The sequence below is a fragment of the Epinephelus lanceolatus genome, chromosome 7 (genome assembly GCF_041903045.1).
Source record: "Epinephelus lanceolatus isolate andai-2023 chromosome 7, ASM4190304v1, whole genome shotgun sequence".
Classification (NCBI taxonomy): domain Eukaryota; kingdom Metazoa; phylum Chordata; class Actinopteri; order Perciformes; family Serranidae; genus Epinephelus; species Epinephelus lanceolatus.
Genome location: NC_135740.1, coordinates 3861572 through 3874536, shown reverse-complemented (window position 1 = coordinate 3874536; position 12965 = coordinate 3861572). Strand labels below are relative to the sequence as shown.

The window sequence follows — 12965 nt, the reverse complement described above, 5'->3', positions numbered from 1 at the left end:
TGCCGCCATAAACAGATGACGAAGAAGAAGAACCCGGAACATATGACAAGATGGCGGAATGTGAAAACACAAACGATGTGTCAGACGCAGGACCTCCGAAATTATGTGACTTGCTTGATCGTGGGTGGAAAATATTTGAAGATGTAGACAGTACAAACGAACCGCTCGGCTCTACCAGTATCCAGGTGAGAGTTAAACGCGGTATCAAAATGTTAGAAGAAGCGTCTGGAATGGTGGCTCAGCTCGATCTGTTCAGCCGCAATGAGGAGCTGGAGGAGATCGCCACGGCGGACCTGAAGTACCTGCTGCTGCCTGCTCTGTTAGGAGCCCTGACCATGAAGCAGACCGGCCAAAACAAACGACTGGAGATAGTCCAAACAGCCCGGGTTTACTTTATGGATTTTTTAAGGAGATGTAAAGAGTATGACATATCACAGTTTAAATTGCCCAATGTGGCGAATGAAAATATTCCTGAAGAAGCATCAGAAAGTGGATACTCGACACCCAAGGTAAGTGACTAAACACTAACGTTAGCACAAATTATGTTCAAATACACAATTTGATCACTTGCAGGTGTCACGTTTTGTGCAAAAAATCTGAACGGTACGAAAAAATTAAAATAAATACATCAAGGTGTTTCAGAATGTAGAATCAGCAGAGTGAGTCATTGTAGAAGAAGCATCAGTTAAAAAACAGTTAAGTATTAATAAGTTGTAGGAGCAGCAGTAACCTCAGTTACCAACAGTATCATTCACCCATATTCCACAGGACACTCTGAGGCAGGGGTGTCAAACATGAAGCCCAGGGGCCAGAAGTAGCCCGCCAAAGGGTCCAATCCGGCCCACAAGATGCCTTTGCATACCTAATGCCGGGTTCAGCGCAGCTGCCACAGTTTTGAGCTTCACCCCCCCCAGGCCCTCTCGCTGTCAAAGAGGAAGAGTGGCACGTGTGCGCAGTTCACCCCTGGGTGTTTGCAACTGTTGCCAGCCAGGACTTACAGGCTTAAGTTTTCAGCGAAACCTCCGTCTTTCAATGGGGGTAGTGTTTTCAGAGGCCTCAAGGGAAGCTGCCGAGGCTTTGGAGACCCATGAGAGCCTCCGTCTGTTTATGATTTTTTGCCTGGCATACGTCCAGCGGGGGGTCTCCTAGACATGGCGGCTGGCAGGGCCTGTAGCATTGTAGGGGAAACACTACGACTGTCAAGCAAAATTATTTGTGATCGATCAAAATCCTTAACAATCAATCATCGATAATCGAAAACTGATGCCCATCCCTAGTTTCTTTTAACCAATATGATAAGGGGCTTTTAATCTTAAAGGGATACAGGTAGTAAGGAGTTTGAAATGATGGCACAATATATTAAATTTAACAGGGTATATGGGAGCTGATCAAAAATTGAAATATACAGAGGAAATGACAAATAAAGTTCTGCTCTAATGTAGTTTGTTATAAATGAAGCCGGTATCCTCTACAGTTGTGGTAAAAAAGAGCCCCACCACTATTTGTGAATTTTATTCCTTAATATCCTTCTCCATTAGGGATGGGAATCGAGAACCGGTTCCTGTTAAGAACCGGTTCCAACTGGTTCAGTTCATCGTCATCATTAGCCTTTATGCTTAACAATTCCCTTATCGATTCTTTTCATCACGCCGAATTTTTATGTTGATGACGCACGTCACGCTCGTCAGTCAGCAGCACGTTCAACAACAAAGAAGACGTAATGGCAGAGAGACAGAAGCGGTGGAAAGCGAGGCTTCACTTCACCAAAAAAGACTAACAGTGCGACGTGCAATTTGCAGCACCGTAATTACATGCAAGGGTGGAAACACCACCAACTAGGCCTGAATGACATATCTTTTAAGCATCGCCATCGCGCTGCACACGTGTGCAATATTAACATTATGTGGCTTGCCTTAATTAAATTAAGCATGCACGTTTAAATTGCCTCGTGATGCATGTAAAACTCACTTCCGTTTTAATGACTGACCAACAAAGATGTCTAATTTAGTGGAATAAAGAATAAACAGCCTATTCAAGTGCTGGAATTTGTTATATATGTGACAACGCCTGAACGCAACACAGGCTCCACTCCATAGACTGTGTGTACAGTGCCGTCCTGCAGGTTGAGGCCGGGCTCAGTTATAGATGTCTCGGACTTGGGAAAATGTGGCCAGAGTCGTGCTCTAGTGTGCTCACCTGTGTCTGTGTGTGTGTGTGTGTGTGTGTGTGTGTGTGTGTGTGTGTGTGTGTGCGCGCGCGCGCGACATGACATGCCGTCGTGTAAACAATATAAGTCATCACGTTACAAGGTGAAATGTTTCACCGTATAACACGATAAATAGTATAATGTTATGTTATTATATGAAGCGTCTGTCGTGCAAAATAATGTAACTTTAGTTTATGAAGAGATAAGACGGAGCCCTCTCCTCTCCTCTTATATGCTTTACTCACAAGTGTGTGAACCGACCTGGATCGCCAAATAGTAGCGCCAAATAATATAACCATAGTTTCTAAAGAGCTAAGACGAATTTTTTTTTTTAAAAAGAAATTGCATATAGGGGAAACGCTGAAAGAGATGGTGGTTTCACTGAACAAGTGCCTTTTTTTCAGCACAGTTTATGCTGTTGCATTCAAAGCAGTATCCGCCCAATAGTTCCAGAATGATTAATTCTCACCAAGTAGAGCTACTGAAGTCATCTGGTGGAAACTAATGCATCCTTAAAAAATATATATATATATATATAAATTGCAATATATATCCCTGGGGGCAATTTTTCCCAATATCAGGCAGCCCTACCACCAACATGCTGAAGCATTTGTCGTCGCATGGCAGCTGCAGCAAAGTCTCAGCAGAACAGTGCCAGTGACAGTACGTATGTCCTGTCCCATGTTAACGATAGCACAACGCATTCAGTGACAGATTCTGTAACATTATTTGATGTAGATGAAGACAAATGCTGTACAAATATTCTTTCATTTGTTCCATTTTAGATGATAGCGGTGGACCAATTTCATATTTGTTTACTTAGACAAGCATTATCTCTTGTTTAGAACAGACACACCTGTAAAGTCTACTTTTTCTACACAGAAAATTCACAGGAGGAATCGATAGGGGAATCGATAAAGAATCGGATCGATAAGCAGAAGCCATAATGGAATTGATAAATAAAATCCTATCAATTCCCGTCCCTATTCTCTATTATAAAGAAATAACATTTTTTGCTGGCTTAATGCTAATGGCAATGCTCACAGGGTTGCTAAAGTGCCTCTGCTGTTTCATGCCATAATTTTTCCTTTTTTAATGGTTGTTGTTGCCATACAGTTGTCCACAGCAGCAGTGGTGTGTTTTTATTGGTCAAAGCGATAGCTGTGACAGGAGACCAAAAAGAGAAATCAAATATGCTAGACTTTCTGTTGGGACATCAGGAGGCGTCCCAGATTCAGTTGTCATCTACTATGACACACTACACAGGATAAAATGATGGATTATTGTGCGCGACGCTCATTGTTGTTCACATATTTCGTGGAGTCTGTGAGTAGATACCCCATGTAAAATGCTACCTCGGAGGCTTTTCCACTCTGACCAGAATACAGCTCTCTGAAATAAATAATCATGAATACTTACTGTGGTCATATTTAAAGATACTGGACATTGTGCAAAATATTGTCAAGCAGCAGCCTCAGTACAAAAGAATCTGTATCAGACTTCTATCTTAAAACAGCATGGGTGGAACTTAGTTGCTAAGGCACTGACAAAACTTAAGATATGTAAATGGTTTGGAAGGCAGGGGATGACTTAACCTGCAGGGTTCAACGCTAAGGTTTTTTTTCACTTGCCTGGTCGGGCAAGTTGGTCAGAGATCTACTTGCCCGAAGTCAGTTTTTACTTGCCCTATAAAAATTGTTTAATTTAAGCGGCTATCAATTAACAAAGACTGCAGTTATTTTTATGTTATGTAATCTTTATTCACATTGTATTTATTAATTAAAACAACATATGTCATGTATTGTAGCTTAATTCCTACACAAAAATGACAGTGTCAGGGCTTAAAGTGAAAAATTTGTCAATCATTCTCCGTCTATAATTTTGTGCCCTACTTGAGCCATGCCCACTAGTGATGGTGTGATGAAGCCCCGTGAATGTGTCGAATCTTTAGGCGGATTGCTTCGCCAAAAGGCCGATCACACGAAGCCCCGTTTAACAGCTCATTTAGGAGTACTGACATCTGCTGGTCATTTGATGTACAGCGGTCCTACTGTGATATTACATGTGGGCTACATGTCAGTGGATCTGGCATACACATAATGATGCTTAATGATGATGATTATGTCAGAATCCCCCTATGAGGTATTGTAAAGCCAGATGAAATGAATCTATCCTGAACGTGGTATATCAATAAAGTGCATACACACACACACATATATATACATATATATATGTGTGTGTGTGTGTGTGTGTGTGTCCACAAAAGGTTAGAGTGCTTGTGTGACTGGGTCACTCAATTCTCTGCACTTAACAATATTCAGAATCACCTCGGATCACGCAAAACACTTCATGTATTTCCCGACTCAAATCACACAACAAGGCAGTCACGTGATTCCAGAGAAACGGGGCCTCGTTTGTCTTTGGTCACGTGATATCCTGAAAAACGATACGGGCTTCGACACAGGCTTCATTTGGACACGCCCCCTTTGCTTGACACAAGCCTCAGGACTGCAGTATCAGCTGTAACATCACTAATGCCCACCTCTATTTATTTTTCACCCCTCTCTCCAGTTCTGCTGTATTAACACCGGGTTTAATATATTTTGCTTCCATCTCTCTGCCCTGCTCTACTCTACTTCAACGCTACTTAGCTCTCTCTCTACTCTACCAGTAGACTACCACATCCACCTGTTGCACAAAATGCACACAGCAGTGTTTCCCCTAGGATGGAGTTGTAGCAGCGGAGGTGAAGCACACGCATGAAAAATAATTTTCACATGCATGAAACTTTTTTGTATGCTTGCAAAGCACAGCCTGCTGGGATGTTTCTATGTATCTACTGGCACCAGAAGGGCTCTTTAGGACTAAGTACATACAGTACATGTGTGCACAGTATGAGCAGGTGAAATGTCTGTCTAGCTTACATATGAGGTGTCTCAAGATTTAGGAACATACAGTTTTATTGAATATAATAAAAGTGAAAAGTCACTTGACATGCTGCTGTTTTGTGCTATGACCTATTTAAGTGCTGGAAGTTGTTATTTACGTGACAATGCCTGAACGCAACACAAGGTCAGCATGAGTGCCGTGCTGCGCTGCTGTGCGAGCAGCTGTTTGTCTGTGCGTAACAGCAGTCTGTTTGTTATTTAGGCTACACACTGTCCATAACAATAACTTTGTCAGCTGACAAACCGCACCGGGCTTGGGGTCAGGTTTGGTCAGGAAAATGCGGCCCGAGCCGCTCTAGCGTGCTCACCTGTGTGTGTGGCGGAACTCCGCCATGCGCGATACAGAGAGCAGAGGAGAATTGTTAACTCGTGACGTATATAGAGACGGAAATGGCACGATGACATAACACCATAAATAGTATATTGTTATGTTATTATATGAAGGGTCCATCGTGCAAAATAATATCAATGGGGACTGTGGGCAGGACATTGTTACACAGCTGTGCCTGTGACTTCAGGCAGAGAGACCGCTGCATCAGAGCAGAAGGAGCACGTTTTAAAATACATTTATTTTATCAATTAGTTATTAACTGTTACTATTTTTAGCAACTTGCCCGATCGGGCAAGTGAGTTGTTAGTTTACATGCCCGACCTTGAGTTTTACTTGCCCTGGGCAATCGGGCAATTCTTATTGTTGAGCCCTGACCTGCTTCTTCAATAGCTTCCACTTTAGTGTGAATGGAAAATAATGAAAAAAGTACACGTAATGAAAGTGAGTAGTAGACTGACTGAATGTGGAAAAACTGAGACATTCTGTTGAATTTGCACATATATTTCACAAGATATCACGGGCTGGTAATTATTTGTTTTGTAAATGGATGAACATTTTCAAAATGTACTTGTAGCCACTTCTTTACAATATAAAAGGGGAAAAATTTGAAGAGGTTGTTATTTATAGATAATCTATAAATGCAGTGGTTTCACTGGTCCGGCCCCCTTGAGATCAAATTGGGCTATATGTGGCCATCACCTAAAATGAGTTTGACATCCCTGCTCTAAGGACTTTAATCTCCCATATTGTTGGACTGCCCTTCATCAATACTTTATGAAATACAGAGGACTGTCTCTTTGGGACCACCTACTTTCATCACTTCAAAAACAAAACTTTAATCTGCAAAGACTCTTAATGCTTCATTGATCCATTTGGAATACATTTTAGCTTGTAAATACAATATTTATGTAATTGGTACATTTCTATCAATGTTTTATTATTGTGTAGTTTTGAAATTTTGATCAATCATGCAATTAATGTTTTTATCTTTTTGTTTTTATTTATAGTTATTTAATAGGGGAGGTATCGCCATAAGCCATTTTTTGGCTTCCAACCTTTCCTGCACATTTAAACTTTTCAGTGTTTTTTGTTTTGTCTTGTCTATACACATGTATGTGCAAATAAATAAATTAAACTCAATCATCAATAGCAGCATCAGCAGCTGCAATCAGACAGTGGCTATTGGTATGTTACTGTTCTAGTGGTACATATCATATCAGAGGTTCCCCCTGTTGGTGGGAGTGATTTTTATTTTCCCTCAAAGTTAACTTGAGATTTTCAGGTACACAGTGACACAACCTTGATCTTTTGCATGGAGCTTCCATGCAAAACAGAGCTTACAACAGCAGCATAGAGGATTGCTAATGTTATGCTATGTAAGTTGATGTTATGATAGGTGTATGAATATAACAAGTTATCTGATATTAGCTGATTCTGAGAACCTTATTTATGGTTTGGTTATGTTCAGGGGTTCAAGAATATGCAAGCTTTTTTTGTTTTTGTTGTTTTTTTGGCTTTTTAGTTACAATTTTGTCCGTAATACTGACAAAGCTTTCCGCCCCCATTTGTCACCTTAGTTGGAAACTGTTTGAAGGTTGTGCTTTCTACCTGTTATCAGAGGTGGGGAGAGGAGCCAAAATCTGTACCTAAAGGTTGGCTTCAGCTTTGGTCAAGTCTGTCTTCACACAATACGCTCACTGAAAAAAAATTATTTTGAGAAGGTTTTGTTTATCTGAATGTAAAGTGTAAAAGCAGAACGTATGGCAAGCACACACACACAAAAACAAACAATATAATGCAGTACAATTCATCAGCACCACAAACTGCAGTCACCAAAATGATCCGACCATTTAATGAATGCCTCTTCTAAACAAAAACTGAACAGTATAACCTCCCTGAAGGTATCGTGTTGCATCAGATTTTGTTCATTTTAGCTAGGTATACCCAATAAATTGGCAACTGAAGTTATAATGGAACATTTGAGTAAGCAGCCGTGTAGGCAGGTGACTCACAGAGGGCTGGCTGAAGCAAACTGAGCAGAAAAGGGATCAACCCTGGTTTACACTCTCACTTAACTTGCTTCATCAGAGATAAAATGAATCTGTTACGCCCCTCAGTTTTTCCTAACAAAAAATCCTGAATTTTTCCAAATCAGTCATTAGATCTTCTTTTTTTTATTCAAGCCATCTTTTAATAATATGAGCCAACTTTGCTTTTAATTGTACTGGTCTAAAACTGGCTTTAGATGAAAATACTTTTATTGTGAAGGGCATGCAGGAAGCGCTCAGTTCTTATCAACAATAGCTCTACATATAAACACCAGCTGACTATGAGCAGGGTAAAACAGAAAGCAATGGAAGTCTTGGCTGGACTGTGCTGTTTGGGTGATACTGTCTGCTGGCAATATTAATAAGGAAGGACTAATTACGCCCGAGTGAATGGATGCAAAGTAGACAGAGGAAGGAAGCACTATGCTTTAGAATAACTCAGTCTATTACAGTGTCACTTTGAGCATAGTTTGAAAATGAATCAGATGACACTCTGAACTGTGACATGTTCTTCTTGTTCTAGACTGTCCCCTGCCCATCAGACCTTGTTTCCATGGCAGCACAGAGACAAGCTAAGATCGAGCGGTACCGCCAGAAGAAGGAGCTGGAAGCCAAACTGTCAGATGTACGGAGAGCTGTGGACAGTGGTCAGGCCGACGATGAAGTCACTAGAGATTTTTACCTTCTGAATGTCCGGAGATGGGTCACTGTGTGTCTGGAGGAAATAGAGAGCATCGACCAGGAGGTGGAGATACTCAAGAGGATGGATGGTCTGAAGGGTGCTGTCAAGCAGCCAGCTCAGCCAGCCAGACCTCCCATGAAACCCTTCATTCTCACCAAGGACGCTCTACAGGTGAGACTGTGTGTAGGAGACAGTGCTGGACACTGCTGCTGAATCAGCCAAATGAAGTCATTCATTGACAAAAGTAGGAAGAAGAGCTGCTGGGGATTGCAGAAGTAGCAAATAGCGTAGAGCCACACTGAGTCCGGTGCGCGGCGTCTGGATGCGACGCGAGTCAGCGCCCATGTCAGTTTGATTGCATTGTTTACTATGGGACTGTCCTAACTGCTTGCAAGGGACGCAGTGCGATGCTGCGTGCCGTTTTAAGCAAAACTTTGTGGGATGCTCTGTTTGTATGTAATTCTGTGCTTGCGTTGAAAGTGCTGCAAGGGCGAGGAATGGATGATTTACGAGGTAGAAATGATGAGTTAATGATATGAAACACAGTAGCATAGAAGACCATCATACCATCCAAATTGAGTTAGCAAATAAACATGCAAATTTCGGTTGTACTTCACAAATAATGCCCTCTAAGCATTAGTGTTGTCACAGTACCAAAATTTGGACCCACGGTACGATACCAGTGAAAATATCACGGTTCTGAGTAGTATCACGATACCACAACAAAAAGTAGGCAGATGTGCCTTTTGTCATTTATAAAAAGATAAATCACTTTTCTATAATACATCAATGATATTTCAATGGAATAATTACTTATTGACTTATTCATACTTCAAAACAGCATCAATAAGTGATTAACATAGGGGGGATTGAAATAAAATGAATAAATAAAATAAAAATCAACCAGCCACCCTCCTCCTCTGATAAGTTAAGAACAGTCCCTTCATAAGTAAAGAACAGTCCCTAAAGTGCGTTGAGTTGTTAATGATAAGTGTACTATACACATACAATGTAATGTGTACAGTATAATGTCGACTTGCTTACACTGTTGGTGCTTCTTACATTACGGTGGGTGCTCCCAAAACTTTTTGATCGGAGCACCAGTGCTACCATGTAAAAAAGTTAATTTCAAGCCCTGCTTAACAATGGCAGCAACAACAATGATATCTATAAATTACCTGTGATTTTATTGTTGTGAATAGGAATAAAAAGTGGTTTGCTTAAATGACGTGATGGAGTTCCACATTTAACGGATTCAGTGCATTTCAATTAGCAGACTACGTAGATGTGCTGTGCCACGTTGAACCGTGCCAGAGATGGACCTTCTTCAGAGTAGGTCCAAAAGCTGGGCCACCCACCCTCAAGCGGGTAGTGGAGATGTCTCGCCAACCGCAGCCAACCCCTAATGACCCTGCTTCTCCCTCTCAAACAACTATCTGTTTTGCAAGATTCTACGCACCTCTGTTTGCAGGAGACCAGAGGGAAAGGTGTTTTTAAAAGTCTCTGTGTGTTCAGCTCTCTGTACTTTAAGGGGAAATTTCAGTTTATTTCAACCCGTCTCCTATCGTCCTAAATTTGTTTCAAGTGACTAGTGACATAGAAATAATAGTTAGCATGTTAGCCGTTAGCCTAGATACAGCCAGGGCGCATTAGTAGCGTAAGACCTGTTAAAATGTAAGTGAACAGGCAACCTTCAAGTGCAAAGTTAGTCCACTAAACAAGCTTTTTTCCACAAAGACCGCCTCATATCGTTAGGATAAATGTCAGAGAACATATAGAAAACAACATGTAAACGTGTTGTCTTACCTTACCGGTGTGATGTCGTGTTTGTTTATCCCTCTAGCTCTGCTTTCCAAAGCGCGACCGAAATATATCTCGCCAGCTCTAGATAAAGCCCAGCTGGATTCTAACTTTACTCCAGGTGGAGGTGTCTCATCCTCGGTCACATCCAGACCTTGAAAATAAGGCTGCAACCGGTCCCATTCCTTGCAACAGAGGCATTCCTCACAGGTACACCACCAATCTCCAGAGCTACGCAGCCTTGCAGCAGCCATTCGTCCTCTACCTGTTGCGCCCCTCTCTCTCTCTCCTCCTCCATTCTTCAATTTCACGAAGCTCTTCGTCAGTGTATCCTTCCAGCTGTTGCTGCTTGTTCAGGCATACTATGAGATTGCTGCTTGTTGTCGCGATATTTCGGCCGCGCTTTGGAAAGCAGAGCTAAATGGTAAACAAACATGGCAGCACACCGGTAAGGTAAGACAACACGTTTACATGTCGTTTTCTATATGTTCTCTGACATTTATCCTAATGATATGAGGCGGTCTTTGTGGAAATAAAGCTTGTTTAGTGGACTAACTTTGCACTTGAAGGTTGCCTGTTCACTTATGTTTTAACAGGTCTGACGCTACTAATGTGCCCTGGCTGTATCTAGGCTAACGGCTAACATGCTAACTATTATTTTTATGTCACTAGTCACTTGAAACAAATTTAGGACGATAGGAGACAGGTTGAAATAAACCGAAATTTCCCTTTAATAGCGTCAAACTGAATCTCTGTAGTTTGGGGTTTAGTTTCTCTCCTGCGCTCCGTTTTTAGTAGGTATCTACTTTATTTTACTGTTTCATGTTCACTATCAGCCGTATCAGAAGTTATGTGAAGTTGCTGCTCGAAAACTCAACATTTCTTTATTTTGTTGCTTCACAATAAAAGTTTTTACATAAAATAATGAGGGACCTTTTATTGTGAAGAATTTATAGGAATTGAAATGTGTCTATCATTGGCTTTTTCCTCAATAAAGACAAGTCTAATGATATCACAGGGAGGAAGAGCAGAAACAGTCACAGTGTGATTTTAGATGAAGAGCTGCAGACAACAGACTCTTACTGCACCTCTGCAAACAGCTCACCTCTAACAGGTAAACTTCTTTTATCTGCCCTGCTGTGTGATGGAAAAACACATGCAGCAAAAATAACAAGGGACTTTTGCCATGCATCAGCCCACTGCTTTTAAATATCATTACTCAAAACAAGCCATCATCAGTTAAAGACACACCATCAAGCACCTAACACTGTTGTAATGGAAATGCAAATTCCTGCCGCACTGGGCTGATTGCCTAAACCAAACCAAATCAGTTCAAACCAGCACATGACTGTCTAAAAGGGGTAATTGACTTTACTTGGGCAGGCCACCCAGGTATATACGCCACCACCCAAGGATATTTTGCAACCAGTTAGCATTTGTTTTTACTATCTTTTTATCCATCCAAGAGAATGACACCCGCCACTATTGATTAACAAAGGCTTGACTGTTGGCGGCAAAGTCACAACTTTCTCATTTTACAGCTAAACAGTACACCAAAATATGTTTCTGAAAACATTTGAGGTGAGACATGGGCAGTAACAGAATCTTGATTCATATTTTATCAGTACTGCCTAGTTTGACAGTTTGACCGTAGTTCACAAGTAGTGATTGATATGACTGACAGTTGCTGTAGAGACTTCTTGGCTCTGATTGGTTGTTTTTATTCACATATTTTTGATTCTTGCAAATGCCATTAGAAGGATTACGAGGAGGAGGGGCTTGACATTTTTCACACATTATCTGTCTCATGTAATACTGTGTGGATATAGTAACAGTTTCAGCTAATACAAAACAACAAGTCATTTCTATAAAAGTTTCCAACTCCAGCTTGAACTTGCTGTGCAGCGATGAGTCATAGAATCTGTTTGTTTGGTCCACAGGCTCAAGTGTTCGGGGCTGGTTACCCCAGCCTCCCCACCATGACAGTGGATGACTGGTATGATCAGCACAGGAAACACGGAGTTCTGCCTGACCAGGGGATACCCAGGACGGTTCCTGTGGAGGACACTGATGCAAAGGAGAGGGAAGAAGAAGAGAAAGAGAAGAGGGCTGAAAATGATGATGAGGAGTCTCTGCTGAAAGCCAGAAACTGGGATGACTGGAAAGACACTCATCGCAGAGGTTATGGAAACCGCCAGAACATGGGCTAACTGATCCCAACACAGTGTGTGTCCAAAAAGACCTGACTCTGTCTTCATTTCTATTCTAATCAGTCCAGGAAGTGGACCTTCTTCACAATTTTGATCCTTAAAACTGTTGGTATGAGAAGGTCACAAACCCAGAGACACACCACAGCATTGCCAAATAAACCTGCTGAGTTGATTAACACTGCAGCTGATTCACTGATATTCCATTTTCTGTTGTCAGTCATTAACAAAGTTGGATTCAGCATTCGTCTGTGGTGTTTTTCAATGAATCTTAGTAAAAAATCTACATTATGGCTGGATCTAATGGAGCTCAGCCATGATGCTAATGCTTCTGCTTTGTATTGTGTATTCCCCTAACACTGTCATTGAAAATAAAGAGACTGAACAAATCATGTAGCAAGAATGTCAGTGTGTACAGAATCTGTTAAGAATCTGTCTTTAGTTCAAATCCAAATGCATTTAACTAGCCACTAGCTAACATTAATGTGCAGTTTAATGTGATGGGTGCGTTTAGCTAGTCACCCCAAATTACTTTTGATTGGATATATGTTTGTAACCAAAGATAAGTCATCAAAATATTTTTCACCCTTACAGGAAAAAAAAACAGTTTGATATAAAACATCTCAGCATTAGTGAAGACAAAGAACTTAAATCCATTCTAAATTATACATTTTGCATGTTCTTGTGTTGGTGTGGGTTTCCTGTGGGTTCTCCGGCTTCCTCCCACAGTCCAACGTCATACA

General features: G+C 41.2%; 1 protein-coding gene across 1 annotated transcript; it reads left to right on the top strand.

Moving 5' to 3' along the window:
• Positions 1-27: 27 nt before the first annotated feature.
• igbp1 (immunoglobulin (CD79A) binding protein 1) lies at positions 28-12611 on the top strand. The gene is made up of 3 exons (XM_033632574.2): positions 28-509; positions 8057-8386; positions 11956-12611. The coding sequence occupies exons 1-3, from the start codon at positions 51-53 to the stop codon at positions 12223-12225; spliced, it is 1059 nt and encodes a 352-aa protein (XP_033488465.1). The 5' UTR covers positions 28-50; the 3' UTR covers positions 12226-12611.
• Positions 12612-12965: the final 354 nt, after the last annotated feature.